The sequence below is a fragment of the Hydra vulgaris genome, chromosome 06 (genome assembly GCF_038396675.1).
Source record: "Hydra vulgaris chromosome 06, alternate assembly HydraT2T_AEP".
Lineage (NCBI taxonomy): Eukaryota > Metazoa > Cnidaria > Hydrozoa > Anthoathecata > Hydridae > Hydra > Hydra vulgaris.
Genome location: NC_088925.1, coordinates 36783050 through 36802500, shown reverse-complemented (window position 1 = coordinate 36802500; position 19451 = coordinate 36783050). Strand labels below are relative to the sequence as shown.

General features: G+C 26.7%; 1 protein-coding gene across 4 annotated transcripts in view; it reads left to right on the top strand.

The window, feature by feature from the left end:
* Window positions 1-19451, top strand: part of LOC100211832 (neurobeachin-like protein 1) — a 129555-nt gene that overhangs the window by 70311 nt on the left and 39793 nt on the right. For all 4 annotated transcript variants that reach the window (XM_065800022.1, XM_065800025.1, XM_065800023.1 and 1 more), the window contains 12 exons: window positions 5820-5933; window positions 6296-6494; window positions 6574-6674; window positions 6745-6821; window positions 6979-7015; window positions 7137-7567; window positions 8610-9139; window positions 10120-10302; window positions 12326-12669; window positions 12758-12967; window positions 13124-13325; window positions 17567-17604. In XM_065800022.1, the coding sequence (XP_065656094.1) occupies window positions 5820-5933; window positions 6296-6494; window positions 6574-6674; window positions 6745-6821; window positions 6979-7015; window positions 7137-7567; window positions 8610-9139; window positions 10120-10302; window positions 12326-12669; window positions 12758-12967; window positions 13124-13325; window positions 17567-17604 (2466 nt within the window). The remainder of the gene's footprint in view (window positions 1-5819; window positions 5934-6295; window positions 6495-6573; window positions 6675-6744; window positions 6822-6978; window positions 7016-7136; window positions 7568-8609; window positions 9140-10119; window positions 10303-12325; window positions 12670-12757; window positions 12968-13123; window positions 13326-17566; window positions 17605-19451) is intronic.

Sequence of the window (19451 nt, the reverse complement as noted above, 5' to 3'; positions counted from 1 at the left end):
ATGGAGGAAAGTAATATTTAGTGAGGAGATGAATATCGAGGTTGATAACCGAAAAAACTGAATTATGATTCGCAGGCAGCCTTCAGAAAAATATAATCTTGATTGTATCGTTCAAAGAACAAAACAAGGTAGCGAGTCGGTTGGAATATGGTTCTGCATGACATATTATAGTCTCGGTATGTTTAAATTATTTGATGCTCGACTCAACTCTATTTATTACATCGATATTTTAAATAATAACTTGTTACCATCAATTGATCCACTTGAGCAAAGCGTTCCGTTCATTTTTCAGCAAGACAATAGACCATGTCACAGGGCTGAAATTGCCTCTGAATGGTTTGAAAGCAAAAGTATTGAGCATCTAACTTGGCCAACAAATAGCCCAGATCTAAATTGCATTGAAAATCTTTTGGAGTTGGCTCGATAAAGAGATTGCCAAGAAAGCACCAAGGAGCCTTGAGGAGTTGCACAATATTTTACCAACAATACTTGGAAATGTTCCCAAACATATTTTAGAAAGTTTAATAGACTCAATGCCAAATCGTATAAATGAGTGCTTAAAAATTCATGGTAGAATTTCGCAGTATTAGGTAAAAATTACAGTTTTTTGTTCTGTGGTTTTTAACTTTTTCACAATTTTTTTTAAAATAAAAATTACCTATGAAACTTTAAATATATATTTTTTTTATTTGTTTAAAAGTTTTTGTCATTATTATTATTTTTTTTATTTTGTTTGTCTATTTTCTAAAATTTATTATTATTATTTTTTTACCAGAAAAATATATTTGATAAAATAAAAATTTAAAAATAAAAATAATTTATGATTTGTTTTGTGGTGGTTTTTAAATTTTTCACAATACTGTATATATATATATATATATATATATATATATATATATATATATATATATATATATATATATATATATATATATATATATATATATATATATATATATATATATATATATATATATATATATTATATATATATATATATATATATATATATATTTATATATATATATACTCCGACTCTGATTTTAAACAATTCAAAGAATTTTTGAAAAATTCTTTGAATTCTTTAAAAAATATGCAATAATTAAAAAAAATTTTTTTGTCAAATATACGAAAAATACTTTGAAGGTTAAATATTTTGTACATGCATGTGCAATACCAAGAAATTTTGCTATTGGAGTCAGAGTCGCGATTTTGTTTAGCAACTCCGACTCCACTAAAAATGTTGCAACTCTAACTCCACAGCTCTGCTTCGTATGTATTAAATTTACATAAAAATTAATGTAAAATTCTATTAAATTATTTTATAATTTATTTGCCTAATCACCCCTAACAACAATAACCGATACAGATATTCTTGGCATTCTATATAATGACTTATCCAGTTTGTCAAAATCAATTTTATGCCCCTTATAAGTTTTTTTCTCATTTTTTGCTTAATTAGTCATTCGTTTTTGACATTACTGTTAATTTATTCCATAAAAGTCCTATAGAAAAGAGATCTGGTGATTGGGGAGGCTATTCTATTCAATATTTGATTATAATATAACTCAGTCTACTAACTTATACAATGTTCTGAGATTATGTTTGTGATTTAAGCTTTGCATTGTTCTCTTCTAAAAAATAAATGGCTTTCCATTAGTACAACTTTCAAAAGGAATAGTATGACTTTTTAAATATGTTTGAATAAACTACGTTTGTCATCATTCCTTCTATTTTTATAATGTCATGTGTGACATTTCAATTAACACAGCCCCATGCCTTAACACTACATCCACCATGTTTCACAGTCAATAAAACACACTGCTTTATGATATGTTCAACGAATTTTCTTTGAACTAACAATCTCTTAATAACATAGATTTAAAACTTTCAGTCTTTGATGATCCATTCTTTATGTAGTTTTGCCTGCTCTTTGCATTTTTATCAAAACATTTAAATCAAAATACTTTTATGATCATAAAAATAACTAATAGTGCAAAAAAAATTAAAAAGTTATTAAATTAAAGCATTTTTCAAAAAAGTTTGTCATTTTACTAATTAAGAAAGGTAGTGTATATATATATAAGTTAAAAGGTAAATTAAAATAATATTGAAAAAAAAGAGCTTTGGAAGAACAAAAAAATGTTTGCAAAACAAATTTTGTGGTATGTATGTATTAGTGAGCCGCTTTTTCTGTTAGGAACATCTTTTATATGGAAGGAGATCTTACCTATACTAATCTATATTATCATCTATTCTAGACTATGTTATCTATCATTATGTCTAAAATACACTCATATCTATCATTATGTCTAAAATACACTCATATTTAATTTGAAATAGTTTGGTAAATAATCATTTCTACACTCTAAAAAAATCTGTTGTATACAACAGATTGGGTAACAGATTGATCTGTCATAATTGAACATTAGCACAAGAAACATTAAAATAAAGGAGTTAATATGGTAGTGCCTCAAATAATAAGATGCTGCTATTACGTTAAAAAAAAAGAAGTTAATACGATAAAGAAAAAAAATCCATTAAAATTAATATTAATTGATATTAGGCAAGATAAAATTTTGGTATCACAAAATAATTCTTATATTTGTAAATATAGGGATTATTTTATTATGAATTGTTGTTATATATTGTATAATGTTATATTATTATAATATATATTATTTTATATGAATAAACATTGGTGCTTAACATTATAAAAGTACCGATAAATAACACTTATTTTATAAAGGACTATTAATTATAAAAACTAACATGGTTAGGAGACCTATGTTGCTCAATTTGTAAGCAAGCTTGAAAAACCCTTCAACTAGATATTGAAAACTAATTAAATATTTATAATACTGTTTATATTGTAGATTTAATAACTTCAATATACAAATTCTTTGTTACAATCAAAATAGTTTTTTAAGAATTATTTTTAAGTCCTTTAACATAATACATTTATATAAAATACGCCATATATACATTTATAATAATGTATATGTATATGTATATATACGTATATATATATATAAATATATATATATATATATATATATATATATATATATATATAAATAATTTATCTTTGTATATAATTTATATAATTTATGTCTTTTCTTGAGAAAAACATCTAAACTGATTTGTAACATTCCTAATCAGTTTATTTGCTGTTGAAGTCTGTGATATCTCTTTGCAGCCTGTCTTCATACTCTGGGTGGTTACTTGGTCTTTTTTACTTTTGCGAATGGGTACTGAAAAGATGATGGGCTACTTCAGTTGCTTGCTCTGAACAAATTTCCAAAGAACTATTGTGGTGTTGGGTGTGCATAAGAATATCACAGGAAAAAACAAAGAAATGTTCTTCTAGGTTTAGCAGATCAAAAACTTGCTTGACATTGCTATAGTTTTCCTGGAGATCTTCAGAAATGGCACTTAACACCAGAATCTTTGGCCAGTAACTGATGCTTTACTTTATCCACCCGATTTGTGCTCTTGTCAGTTGCAACTTTGATCCAAGTTTTGGTAAAATAATTTTCAAGTTTTTTGCTCAACTGATCAAATTTGGAGATGAAGTTCTTCTCAGCAATCGAACTTGGAACAACTTGATTTAGTGTTGTTCCAAGTTGGATTGCTGAGAAGAACTTCACACCAGCTTTTTCACACCAGCTTTTTCATACTAGAAATTGGACAGCCCTGTGTTGTGTTGCACATAAACAAGATCTTTTGTTGTCAGTTTTGGTCCTTCATTGAAAAGTCTTCTTGCTCTTGAAGATGATCTTTGGAAATAATTAAGAGAGATTTTACATTATTGTGCATTCATAGACTTAAAATATGAAGATATAATATAAAATATCCTATAATATATAATATAGGCTATAATATAAAATATGAAGCTAAAACTTTAAATAACTAATGCAATGCTACCTGGAAGAACTGAAATATGGTGGCCTGCTATTCCCTCAGGTCTACTAAAACAAAATGTTCCATGGGGTGAAGCTTCCTTGTTGGCAGCGACTGATGCTGTAACTCCATCAGCTGCCACAGAGTTCTTTGACACAATTTCTACTAAATTTTTTTGCAAGGTAGACTTTGAACAGTTGTGTGTGAGACCCTTGCCAACAATTGAAAACCATTAAGAACATCTTTCAACTGAGTTCTGGTTTGCTTCAGGTTTCTGGGTTGCCAAGACTGGATGTGGAGAATTGTGCTTTACTTTCCCAACTGAACAAAAGCAACTAGCCTTGCCAAGACACAAGAAGCAAACAGTCCTCCTGTTCTCCTCATGGTTTTTTTTTTGATTTGGTATACTTTTTGTTAATTCAGATGCCAAATCTATGAAAAAAATGGATTGAACAACTAATGGTCAAGCTTTTTTCCATAACCTTATCATAATACTTTATAAAAATTCAATTTTTTTTATTTTTTTGGTACAGATAACTCGTATATTCAACTGACTTATTTAACACCTATCAAGATTTATGAAGTGGATGAAATTAAAAGTTATAAAAAGTTAAGTTTTATTGCTCTAGATTTAAGTATATTTCATTTTTATTAATGCGATTTTATGCAAATTTAAAAAAAGATTTTCTTCCACGGACGGTCTAACCAGATTTAGGGACTTATATCCCAGTAACCACCAATGATAATATAATCATACCCCAAAGGATTTTTCTGAGTCATGACATCAAGCAATATTTCATTTTTTTACAACTTATATAAATATGCATGTCAAAAAGAAATACAGTTAATAATATAAAATTTTAAAACTGATTTTAATTTACATATACCATATACCATGTGTCTAAAATACCAAAATCTAAAAATAATATAAGTCATTTATAAACTAAGTTGTGTAACAAACCCTTTTATGGACTCTGTTAATATTATTTTGGTAAGTTTGTCATATGAAAAAAATCTTTATAATATATTAATTGGTTTATATAAAATATTTCAAATTTATAGTATAATAAGTTACATAACCTTAAAAAAATACAAAAATTAGAACCTAATTTAAAATTAGTTTTACTCAATCTTCTCCCTCTACTAAAACTGCAAAACTATAAAATACTGTCAATTATAAAAAAGTGGTAGTTTGCTATTTACAGCAAGCCATCTATGGTGTAAAATGTGGTTTAAGGTTCTTTAAACAAAAAAGGCCTTTTAAAAACTTATTTTCTTAAATATTTCTTGATGTAAAAGACTTGTTTAATTCAAAAAATGTATATAATGATAACAATGTAATGATAACATTACATTACATTGTTATCATTATATGCATTTTTTGTAATGTAATGACAAGAAACAAATAATTTGACTGTAGTACCTGAACATAAGTTATTCAATCCAATCCAGTAGAAATAATTTTTTCTATACCTTTGAAACATGACTTGAATTAATGTTAGGATCAGTATGTACGTTGAGAAGTAATAATTTCAACTTTAGATATTATATAAAACGATCTAAAACTTTAAGTATTTTTTTTAGCATAAGAATGTACTCAAAAGATAGATATATTTTTAATAACAAATTACCTGTGAAACTTTGAAACAGAGTAATCAGTTGATTTACAGAATTTCATAAAATTTGTAAACGATTAACTTTACTCCATTAGTTTTTCTTTTTTGGTAACGGGTTGCTCCTTTAATTTAACAGAGCTACGCAATCCGTTTTTTTTTTCTAATTTGTTTTTAGAGTTTATAAGATTTTAATTTTTTCTCTCTTTTTCATTTTTTTAATTTTGACAAGGTTTAGTAGTATAGTATATAAAAGAATAGGTTAGGTAGTAGTTAAGTACTAAAAATATAATTTGTTTTTAGCATGGATTGTCAATTGTTTATTCTCGAAAATTACTCGCAAAAGATTCTGTTATTGTGTATGTTGATGGGCATGAAATCGAGCATCAACATTTGCAGTTCCCTACATTAAATAAAGTATGTTTTATCTATTAAATTGTTAGATTAAATTTTTTTTCATCTATTAAAGTGTTATTAAATATTAATTTTTTGTATCTATTAAAATTTTTTTCTATTAAAATGTTAAATTAAATTTATAATTAGTTGTTAGTGTAAAAAAAGAAAAGTTTGAAAGTTGCTTTTGTTGCAAAAACTTTTTTTAAGAACATTGTTTACAAATTTAGAAAATTGGTTGTTCTTATTGATGTTTTTTTTTTGTGTCTTGTATTTTTAGTTTGTAAGAATATTTTTTTTTAATTTGGTTTATCAATGTTTATATTGCATTTATAATACGTATTTTTTTATTGCACAAGATTACACTATAAATATAACTATTTAAGGAAATAGTTGTTGGTGGTCTTGGTTGTTCGGCCAAGTTTTTTAGTCAGTTGTTGAACATTCCTGTTCCAAAATGTCCACTTTATGATCTTTATTCCATGGAATGGGGATCAGCTACTGTTTTAAAAGGACAAATTGCTTCTTTTGCTTTGTTTAATGAATCTTTGAGTCATGACAGGATACAGGATTTAAAAAGAGCAGGTACTATTTTAATATTCAATTAATTTAAATAATCACTGAATATAAAGCGATCAAACTAAAAATTCATTTTAAAAAATAGGATCCAATTCCCATTTCTATTTCTCTGTGAAAGAATCGATGGCTGAAAGTGCAGATACTTCTTTGATGTTCAATAATGTGGTCTTATATTATAATGCCAAGGTATGTTAAGTAAGATATTCTTTGTATTTGTATTTATTCATTTTTTTTTATAAGCATTTAAATTTTTTAGGCAGCTGTTAAAAATCAGCTGATGAATCTGAGCCGACATGCAAATAAAACTAAAGAAGCTAAAGTTGATACATATAAGTAAGTTTGTTGCTCACATGATCACATAAGTTAACTTCATTGGTTGCATAACTAATTTTTATTAGTTATTTTATTTGTTACATAAAAAATTTTCATTGGTAGTTAGCAGTGAACCCTTTCTGTTTATTTATTTATACTTAATAAAATTATTTTTTAGCATGAATGCATCTATATGTCGTGTGTTCAAAATTCAGGTATTAATTCTAGAAAAAAATTATTTTTTAAAACTGTTGATAAAAAATATATACGGTTTTTATTATTTTAAAGATATAAATATTTTATTATTTTGTGTATTTTTTTTAAATTTTATTATAGGAAACTATTCAATCCATTGGCGGTTTGTCAGTTTTATTTCCTTTGCTTGAGAAGGCATCATTTAGACATAGAAAATCATCTTTATTTTGCCCAATCACAGACGATGTTACTTGTTTCTCAGACGCAGAAGGGCAGTACTTAAATAATTCTTCAAATGTACTAACATGCAACGAGCCTAATGAAAAACCAACTAATGGTTCTTCTTATGAGGAATATGAAAATGACGATTCAAAATTTATAGATATTGAAAATTTGAAACATAAAGAAATATGCACTAATAAAACAATAGAGGATAATTCAATTGGTATAGTAAATAGCGTAAATAATTTAGAAGTTTTAGATTTTATTTATAGCGATGATTCATCAAAAGATATTGATCTAAATAAAAGTCCAATTTCTATTCAAAGTGAGAAGTACAAAAGTCAAATAAGGTTTGTAGTATAAAATATTGTCATGTTATTTTAAAGGATGTTACTGCTAGATGGTTTGATGAAATTAAAAGATTTTTATAAAGTTGGGAAAATCAAAATAGTTTTGAAAAATAACCCACAGCCATCTTTTTTTTTGACAAAAAACATTTGGTTATATTATCTAAGATCTTTAAATGGTTTAAATGCCTTCACTCCCATCTTACATCTCCCACTCTCATTTTCTCACTGCAATCTCAGTAAATGAAAGCCTTCACTCCCATCTTCCTTCTCCCACTTCCATCTTCTAAATGCAACCTCAGTACAACAGCGATGAAGTTCCAAATTCTTTTGTTACTACAATCTTTAAAGTTTATCTGTTGCTATCCAATATGCTATACAGCTCTAATGTATCTACAGTAGCTCTAATGTATCTACAGTTGCTCCAATGTATCTATAGCTCCAATGTATATCTCTTGCCACCTACATTAACTTTGACGTGTTTTCTAAGTTAGATGTTTAAGTTCTGTTTGAAGAAATACGTTTTTCATAGTTTTCATTGAAGTTTTGGTAAGTTTATGATAAAATTAATTTGACTCCTCTTAAATAAAATATAAGACTTTTATGGCATTGGATGTTACTTGTCCATTTTAATTTTAAAAAGGGTATTTCTGAAGCAATTATCTAAATTTTATGTTTATGCTATTTTTGGTTTTTGCTCATGTAACCATCATTAAAACCTCTTTTTTGAAATTTTTTTGTGTATATTCAGTATATTTAGACTGTTATTCAGATCATCTCAAAAAACTACATTTTACATTTAACTAAACTGGTCGTCATCAGCTGTTTTATGCAACCTGTTATATAACATAAAAAAAATAGCATGTTAAAAGTATAGTTATGAATAACATTCTTAGCTTAAATTCATAGTTAAGCTAAGAATAAATTAGTGAAAAAAATTTTTTTTCACTAATTTCTTTTTAGCTTAACCTTTTTTTTAAATGTTTTTTTAATATTTATAAATTAAACTAAAATTACTTTTCTAATATATTTTAATTTTATAAAGTGATAACTTAGAAGATTGGACATTTTTGGATTCAAAAGATATACAACCTAATACTAACAGAAATTGGTTGCCTGAAAATAATTATGAGTCAAATGGTATTGCACACTTCATTTCACTTATTCGTCATATGATAGATGGTCGAAAAAACGCTGCTTTATTAGAATTACAAGGTGTTAGAGTTATTGGGTACTTACTACAAAAATGTGACCCTATTCTTATAAACATTAGTTTTTTAGAATGCCTTAGTAAATTAGTGGAAACTTTACTAGGTCTAAACCAAGTTTTATTGGAAAATATTTATCAATACATTCTTTTTGATTTCAACATATGGCATCGTGCTAACACATCAGTACAAATAGCACATATTCAACTTCTGCATAACTATATTAAGGAGGATCCTACTTCATTTTCAAATTTATTTGGGGTTGAATATTTCATGCAAATAGTTGAGTTACATTATGGAAGTGTTCAAGTTAACCAAGAAAGATGCTGGTTGGCTGATCAGAGTGATTTGCGAAAATCAATAATAGGTAAGTAAATAATAAAAACAAATAGTTTTATATATATTTTATTTGTATTACAAGTGAAATTAATAAATAATAAGTTATAATAAGAAAACCACTCTATTAGTAACTTCTATTATGTTACAATTTCTTTTTTTCTATTTCAAGTCTTACTTTAAAAATGTGTACTAGATACCAGATATTTATAATTTCTGGTCTTGATGTTTGATTTCAGTGCTTTATTTCAAAAGGATGTTGCTCAACATTTTTTTAAATCTCAACACCGTAGCTTTTATAATGATATTTAATTAATTCTTTTTTTTTTTCTGATACATCCTGTCATTTTATGGTCTCTAATAGTAAATGGTAAAGTTTTAAGTTTTTACATAGTATATGTTGGTTTAACAAATATGAACTTAATCATTGTTAAAGACTTTTCGGTTTAAGTTTTTAAAAGTATTGTGTTTTTAACCAGTTGGTTAAAAGCTTTTGAGAATGTTTTAAGTAATAATGATTGATTTAAATTTTTTATTATTATTTTAGATAGTTAAGGTAATAGTTATCTAAAATGCATAATAATTTCTCTTTTGTTAAATCAGTTGATTTTATATAAAAAGTGTGTTATGCTGCTGTTAAATTAAAAATGGTGTTACTTAAAGAAAAGATGCTGTCTGTTGCATAAAAAAATAGATGTTGCAGTTAACCTTTTTTATATTGCACATAAAAAAAGGTAATCTATTGAAAAATGTTGGATAAAAAATTATTGTTTTAGTTGTATTAAATTATATTAAAATTGTTGACATAAAATGCACTATTTGATTGTTGCATAAAGAATACTTTTTATTTGTTGTATAAAAAGTACATTAAGTTTTTTAAATAAATAATACAGATTTTTACATTAATAATACTGAAAAATAAATTTGTTTTAATATTTAAAATATTTCTTTTAATTATTTGAAAATAAGTTTTTGCTGTTGCATTTTTTAAATAAAATTTCTTTTTTTTAGGGTTGGTGAAATATCTAATGAAATTATCACCCAACAAAGAAAATATACGTTTGGCAGTCTCCTATATGAGCTGTGTTTCAAATTCTGAATGTTTGGATGAAGTTTTAGATTTAGTGTTTAACCTAATTAAAAGTCCAAATGAACTTTCTGTATCTTCAGTACCGCTTTGTTCATATTTAGCAGGTGAATAAATACACTGAATACTTTGTTTTTACTAAAATGAAAAAAAAATTTTGCATATGTGTATTGTTTTCATTTGTAAATTAGGCAAATGCCCAATTGTTTTGCCCATAGTTTCAAGAAATTCCAAAGATACTTTTGTTGAAATTATAAAAAAATAGATGATTGTATGAGGTAACAAATGAGTTTTAATAAGAAGTGGTATTTTGCAGAAAATTATTTAAAAAAAAAGTTTAAATATTAAAGAAAATTAAGCTACTAATCTAGTTCATTAATCTTGTAATCTATATTTCAATAGGCTCTTAATCTGAAGTGCATTATTTCTTATTAATTTTCTTAAAAGTTTGAAGGTAAAAATAGTGGGTAACTAGGGAATTAGCAAAGTATATTACAAAAAATAAAAACAAAAGCAATTACTAGCTTTAAAAAGGTTGGAATTTTAGGTTTCTTTTATAAAACTTTAATGTGAGACAATTGCAACTTTTTAAAGCATATCATTAGCTTGAGTTGTTTTAAAACAAAGTCCATCAAAATTAAATTTTAATATGCTTCAAAGAATTTAGTTGTTTATTAACTAACTTTGATTTCAATTTCAACATTGTTGTTGAAATTGAAATCAAGTTTAATTGTTATTGACTCCTGATATTTTTATAGTCTCTTGTATTCTATATAGTTCCTGATGTTTCTGGTTAAGTCAGGATCATGATTGTCTTGATCACCCTGCTACTGTTAACATATAATCTGGTACAACATGCAATATTAATTATGTGTAGAAGGTTTTCCTATTTGTGCTTTAGGTGTGCATTGTCAAGGACACATAAGAATAAGATAATAAGATATTTTTTTCTGCAAATCAACTCTCTTTAGAAAAAAATAACAATATCTCATCTCTTAAAATTGAAAATGCCATTTGTGGTTCCAATTTCTCAAAATTATGGATATAGCTCTAATCTTCTGCCAGATCAGTCTCATTATTGTGAGCAAGGTTTTTAAATTTTTAATTTAAAAAGTTTTTGGAAAACTATTGAATCATTCTTTCCAAACTACAGTATTAAAGTTTTTTTTTGATAGATTTTTTCATTTCTAGTAACCTCTGGAGTTTCATCTTTTTCATGTTTTTTATTTTTAAGTAATATTAATGATTTTCGATACAACTGTTGACACAAATATATACACCAGTCTTGGTAACACAACTGTAACCACCAGTCAAAAATTCTTCATAATTTGTTATCTTTTTTTGTGACAGCTTAAGGCTTGCTGTGGTTGGTGATTTATAAACAAAAATTCATTTACTGCTGGTAATTGTTGCAATGCTGTTTATAATTTTATGTTTATGAACTCAAAAAGAGTGTTACTACTCATCATCCTTTGTGACTTCAGTCAAGTTTTCAACAAAGTTTCCTTATACTGCATTATATTGTTTCTTCCTAAAAATTTGCTCTGCTTAAACTGTTCATTAAAATGCTGAAAAATGTCTTTTGTCAACCATTTTCAAGCTCTTTCTCTTCTTTTTTTCTTCTTTATTTCTATTTTTTCTCTTCTTGGCTTTCTAGAAAACTTAACCTAGATAATGTAATTCCCAATTGGAATACTTGTTTAAATATAAAAATTTGTCTGAAAGGTTTGATGATGTATCTAAGTTGAGTTTTTTATTTAGTTTTATAGTCACTGCCAATAATATTATCATAACTTGTTAAGTAAAGTATTATTATGCTACACTTTGAAATGTATTTGCACATTGAAATGTACGTTACACACTAATGTTGTTAATTTGCACACTGAAATGTGTGTTGCGCACTCAAATGCAGCTATATTATTTTATTCTTTTAGTATTTTTTGTGCCATTTATTTTACTAATGTGTAAATTATCATTTGTCTTTTTCTCTGTTTTACAACTTTAAGAGTGATAAGTTTTTGTTGTTTTATATTTAAAATAGTAAACTAAATATTAAAAATTAAGAAAAAGATTAAATAATCAATTACTGTTAATTTTTCAAAATCTTATATAACTTTGTTATCATATCAGAATGTGGTTGTTACATCATGTATCGTTGGCTAGTTCATGATATATTTAATGAGACACGTTGCAAGATTATAAATATTTTTATATACATGATAAAATTTGGAAACCTTACAGAAACATTGAAACAAAAATTAGTTTTGAAAGACTTATTTCCTGCTATTGGGGAGCTACTGTGCAAACAAGAAATTTCAAAAGATGTTGTACTACTTCTGTTAAAATTAGGTGTGTCTGTTAGTCATTCTGAAGAAATGAAAAATGATATTTTTATTAATTATCAAGTTGTTCTGTCTGCTCTTCGTATATGTCAATCACTTCCTGTATTTGTAAAACTTGAAGTTGCTATCAAGGTTTGTTGCTATAGTTTTTTGTTGTTGCTATAATTAAATAAAACTTATAATTATATTTACATGTATAGCCGTATATAAAATTTACCAGGTAAACCATTCTTTAAAATTGTGCCCTCAAAGTGCAATATGCTGTGCAAATGCATTTGCTTGGTATGAACCTATTTGGATGTTAATAGTTGCAAATTCACCAGACGAAAGTACTAAAATGCAAGAAGAAGATCTTTTATTTATAGTTGTTGACATAATACACTCAGTTATTTGGAATGGTGTAGTAGGATCAGATTTTCAAGCGTGGACTGTAAGATATTTTTTCAAAATTCAAACTTGATTAACTTCTTGTAAATATTTTCTGGCAATTTAGGTCATATATTGTTAAAGATGAAAATAATTGTAAAAGCATTTTCTTTGTTTAAAATTCTTCATGCCAGACAAGATGTTATTTATTATTTTTTAGAAAAGAATTGAGCCCATTACTAGTTTGCACAAATTATCATCACAATTTACATTTATTCAATCGGCTTTGGTAATTGAACGTCAACTTTATGAAAAGTCTTTATTAACCACTGCAATGGCACTTAAAAGATCAACACAGTTGAATGATTTGCAAAATGCAGAACAGATGATAAAGCTAGTTAAAGACTTTGTTACTAATTTTGGTAAACAAATATTTTATAGAATAAACTTTCTAAAACCTAAGAATTGATTAGAAATAATAAAACCAAAATGTAATGAAAACTTAAATAGTTTAATGAATGTATTTTTGTTTAATGAATGAATTTTTGTTTAATGGATGTATTTTTGTTTAATGAATGGATAGTTCTTTGGTTTAAAGTTTAAAAAAACTCAAGAAGAAAAAGTTAATTTACTGGTTTAAAGTTTCACTTCTTCAATTCTTTGATGCTCAATCTCATGAATGTTGTTTTTTCTTGCTGTGTTGTTAAATATTATCATCAATAGTTTTGTTAATAGGACCCAATACGATCATCAATTGAATGCCAATAATGTGAAAATGAGCAGTAACATAGATGATTATTATAAGTTATTAAAAAAATAATGTTTAAAAAAAAAAAAATTCTCAGCATCTCCTCAACTATTTTAATCAATAGGTAATTAAATATTCATCATATTAATCATATATTAAATATAAAAGGATGCTAAGGTTCATATCCATAAATATGAAGTTCATATTCAAACAGCTGCGGAGCAGTGCACAGAGGTGAGCAAAACCCTTCAAAGCCAACTATTATATTGGGGTAATTTCTTTTTGTAAATGTAATCTAGAGACCCCCAGCACTCTAAAACTGATATAATTATTTCCCTACTGTGATTTTTGAGCTCGGTATATCAATTTTACAACAAAAATGGCAATATTTTACCATTCAAATTTCGGTGAAAATTTAAAAAATCATATAAAAATGAAATATGAGGCCAGTAAGAAAATCTTGCAAAATTTTATTTCTTAACGGTTTATATTAGTCCATTGACATTATATATTGAAGTAAGAAGAAGAAATTTGAAATTTTATTTTTTATGCTTGCTTTTTTTCAAAGTGTTTTTCAATAAAACCCCTTAAAATGCGCAACATTTTTATTAAACACTTACCTCTACACATGCAGAAAAACTAGGCCGCACATGTGATCTACTTTAAATTATGCTCTCGTATATAGATTAAAATTTACAACCAAATTTTTAAAGCTCAGCTGAGTGCAGTAGGTGCTAGGCTTTTTACTTTAAATGATATGCAATCATAGATTTTGCTTTAAAAAACTGAAGAAGATGCATAAAGAACAGTTTTAATCATTCAAATCTTGTTAAAATCTTTTTTAATAGCACTTTTAATGTTATTGTGAAAAGTTATGGAACATTTTATGAAGGAGGATGCAAATAACTAAGAATTTAGAGACTGGCAACAAATAAGCTCCAAAATTTCATCACCACCACCCCCTCACCCCAAATGTGAGGGCAACAAATTGATAAAATATTTTTTGTTCTATTCTCAACTAGACTTATATTCATCGATAAATTTTAAGTTTCATAGTATTATCTCTCAGCGTTCAAAAATTATGACCATATAAAATTTGTAACCCCCTCAAATTGAGGGGGTTTAACTTTATATGGTCATAATTTATGAGCGCTGAGAGATAAGGCTATGAAGCTTAAAATTTATCAATGAATATAAGTCTAGTTGAGAGTAGTACAAAAAATATTTTATCGATTTGTTGCCCTCACATTTGGGGTGAAGGGGGTGGTGGTGATGAAATTTTGGAGCTTATTTGTTGCCAGTCTCCAAATTCTTAGTTGTTTGCATCCTCCATAAAATGTTCCATAACTTTTCACAATAACATTAAAAGTGCTATTTAAAAAAGATTTTAACAAGATTTGAATGATTAAAACTGTTCTTTATACTTCTTCTTCAGTTTTTAAAGCAAAATTTACGATTGGATATCATTGGAGGCAAAAACTAAAAATATTTTAACTTGTTGCCCTCTTGTTAAGGTTGTTTGATGTTTTGAAGAAATTATGGGGGTTATTTGCTCCCAGCCTCCAATAATCGCAATTTCTTGCAAAGCATCATTATTTGACACAAGTATAAACATACAAATGTTTAGAGTTTGCTCCATGTCTGGAAGTTAGCGATCTCAAACATAAAAAAATGCTAGAATCGTCACTAAAGAGAATATTTATTATTTGTATTTATGTATGCAAAAAGTTTTTATTTATGTAAAAAGAAGAGTTTAGTTTAGTAAAGAGAAATTAGTTTACGAGAAAAAAAGATTTTTAATTTCTTATTGTGTTGAAAGTGAGAAAATCTTTTAGTTTTAATACCATTTAAATAACTTTCCTGAAAAGAAATGAAATGCTGTTTTCATCTGAAATGCTGTTTCTATCTGAAATGCTGTTTTCATTTTGAAAATTTAAATGTGTCAAATGTGTTTTGTTCATTTAAATAACGCTTATAAAATGGAAAAATTTATAAATATATAAAATATGTTAATAAAGTTTAATTTTATTTAACCTTATTTGTTTATATTCACAATATTAAATAAATTAAGTTCATAAAATAAATAAAAAAACACATAAATGTCCTGACAATCAATGACAATCCATGAATACACCTACCTTTGCGATCATAACCACTCCTGAAGACCAAATATGGCCTGATTTTATTTTCATAATATCAATTACCTATATTTAGACAAACATGTACCATCTAATTGAAAAACCATTTGGATGTTCCAGGACCACACTTTACCACCCCTAAAATGATCACCTGAGCGGTCATGACCACTTCTACAAACTGAATATCCACAGAATTGAATTCCCTGACTGCAGTTACCTATATTTAGATATACAACATATCCCACCTAATTTAAAAACCATCAAGACACCCCATGATCACCCTTGACAATCCATAAAATAATCACTTGTGTGGTCATGGCTGCTCCAAAATCAAAATGGAGCCCAAAAATGAAATCCTTGGTCCCAGAAATCTCTATAAACATGTATCATATGTCTATATTTAACCCCTAAATAGTTTTGCCATTTTTAGAAAATTCTGGCCCACTGTGCAGTGGCTGAAGAGTGTGCTTCAGAGTTGAGAGGTCCAAGTTTCGATGATAGCTCTTTCCATATTTGCAACATTAGTAAGAAGGGAGGTTTCCTAGTTGAATGCTCTTTTGTGGTGCTTTGTGATAAGACCATTAAACTTTCTTAGAGCACGCTAACAACTTTAAAAAAAAAATCATAAATATCTACTAAATCAATACTAACAATTTTTTATTTTTTTACAAAATTTTTTGTGTGTTAGCCCTAATATATTTCTATCTAAATAGTTTTTGTGTATTAGCGTTATTATGTTAATATCTAAATAGTTTTTACAGTGATGAGTAAAATCAAAAAAAAATTGAAATTTTACATAGAAATTCCATTAAATTGTGTCCATATTCAATAATTTCAAAAGCATGCAAAGTTCCAAAATTACCTTTTGGAATACTGTTGTCATAAAACTATTGGAAAACTGTTATCACAAAATGTTGTGATAACAGTTTCTTTGTGAAAACTACAAAGAGAAAGGTGGGAAGTTTTTTTTAAAACAACTTCTCTTCTAATAAGGCTGCAAGCAACCACTATTAGAGTTGGAAATTACTGGAAGAGAAAAGATTGTAAAACAAGATAACGATTAACAAACAATTTAAAAGGTTGCAAATTGTATGAATCAGGAAAACAAGATGAAGGGAGCAAGTTATAAATAACTTATGTTCGAGGAAAAAAACTAGACTCACTTGATGTTTACTTTCATATCCACTGGTATCATCACTGTTAGTTTTAATTTTCACTGGTATTATCATCACAGTTAGTATCAACAGAAGCCACCTAATGTGGAAAAGATTTAAAAGATAACAATAAATATATTTATTTTGAAATGTTAACTTTTATGTTAATATTGTTGTAACTTATATTCAACTTTCAAATTTCAAATTCATAATCAAGGTGATTGTTGTCAACATTGAAATCTGATTCCTTAAAATCAATATTTTTATTATTTTCATTGTTTTTCTTCAAGAACATGTAAAATGTTGTTGATATTTGAAATAACTTTTTTGATTTTATTAAAAATCAAATTATTTAAAATTGAATAACTTCTGCTTAAAGAAATCTTTTTTAAAACAGTTTTTATGGTTGACATGGCAATTATATCTAAGTTACTTATTTTATAAGTTTTTTGAGTCGTTCATTCCTGGGGGCCTGTTAAGTTAGTTCTAAAACATCCCCTGCAATGTGGAGAACAGGTAAAATTAAGACATAATTTATCTATGCAGGATACCAATAATGAAAGGGTTAAGTAAATGCTATAATTACGTAACAATAACTAATATAATTATTTTAAATTTTGTAGAGATAACTGGAAAAAATTCTGAAAAATGGAGCTCAATGGTAAGTTTTTTTCTTTGAAATAGTTAAAAAAAAAACAATAAGATAAAATAAATATAGTTTGCTAAGTTTCTGTCAAGTTTGATATTTTAAAACTTTTTTCTTACTTAAATTTGTTACTATTCACAACTTTTTCATTTGTATATATTTATGACTAATTATTTGTGATACTTTTTGGGGAATTTTTTTCCTATTGGCTGCAAACAACCCATAAAATAAGTTGGAGGGGGTTCTATTAATGATGCAATGTTTCATTTATGAATGTTGCATTATCATTTGTGAAATGTTCTATTAATAGATGATATACAATAAGCCTTAACATGAGTTTGTGCTACATTCAGGTCATTTTGAAAATAATTGAAGTGTAAAATAAAAAGCACACAAAAAATTACCAGAAGGAGAGTGTGTGGTGTATTACAAGGAGAGTGTGTGGTGTATTACAAGGAGAGTGTGTGGTGTATTACAAGGAGAGTGTGTGGTGTGTACGATGCATTACCTCCCAATGCATAATCTATTTTTATTTTTTTTTGAATGAAAAATGGAATTGAAAAATAGAATTATTTTAAATAAAAAGTTGAAATTAAAAGCAGTGTTTATTAAATTGTAATCAATTGTTGTTTGTAAATCTATTTTGTAATTTGACAACACATGTTGTAACTTGCTTGACAACACATTCTATGCTGTTGTATGTTATTATGAGACTTGTTTCTTATCTTAAAAAAGTGTCAATAAAATAAAAATCCTGTACCTACATGTACAAAATTAGATATTAGATATAAATATTAATAAGTAGAGGGATAAAAGGAGAATTAGATAGATCTAGGGGAAAGGAGAAGGGCACAAAACCCTTGAAACCTTTATGTAAAAATCTGTTTTGTAATGTTACCATCAAATAATAACAATAAAAACTTGTTTTGAAATATTACAATCAAATAATAACAATAAAAACCTGTTTTGTAATGTTACTAGTAAACAAGGTTCTCACTTTTATTGTGTAAAATTTAATTTTTTTTCTCAAACTACTTCCATGATTTGGAAATTTACTAAAGTAAGTTTTCAAATCATGGAAGTTCACTAAGTTAAAACCATAATTCAGCAGCATGCAAACTAAAACAAAATTGTAGAAAATTAACTAAACTAAGATTTTTAAAAAAATTATGAAATTAAAAACAAAGAAATTATTAAAAATATCAATAAAAAGTAGACATAAATCAAAATCTTAAAAAATCTTTTTTATATAGCATGGACTTTAAACAAAAAATCTTTTTTATATGGCATGGCTTTTAACGAAAAAAAAATTTTATGACATGACTTTTAACAAAAAATATTTTTTTCATGACGTGACTTTTAACAAAAAAATATTTTTTTTTTATCTTCGCATTTAACAAGGCTGCAAGCAACCACTATAAGAGTTGGAAGTTATTGGAAGAGAAAAGATGAAGTTTGTAAAGCAAGATAATGATTGAGAGACGACTTAAAAGATTGCAGATTATATGAATCAGGAAAGCAAGATGAAGGAAATGAATTCCAAAGAGCTGATGTTTGAGGAAAAAAACTAAACAAATAAGAGTTTTTGGAGCACTTAGGAACAGGTACAGAAAAAGGATGAGACTTAATTGAATGACAAGTAACACAAGAATGATTTTTTATAGATGGCACAAGAGATGCTAGCTCTTTAGAGCAGTGCCCATTATAGTATTTGTAGAAAAGAGAAACAGAAGCAACATTACAACAATGTGATAATGGTTGGAGGTTGGCTGTAAGAGCAAGTCCAACTATATTTCCAATTCGTTTTTGCACCTTGCCTAAAAGAGTAAGGGCATCATTAAAAGATCCACTCCAGATATGGC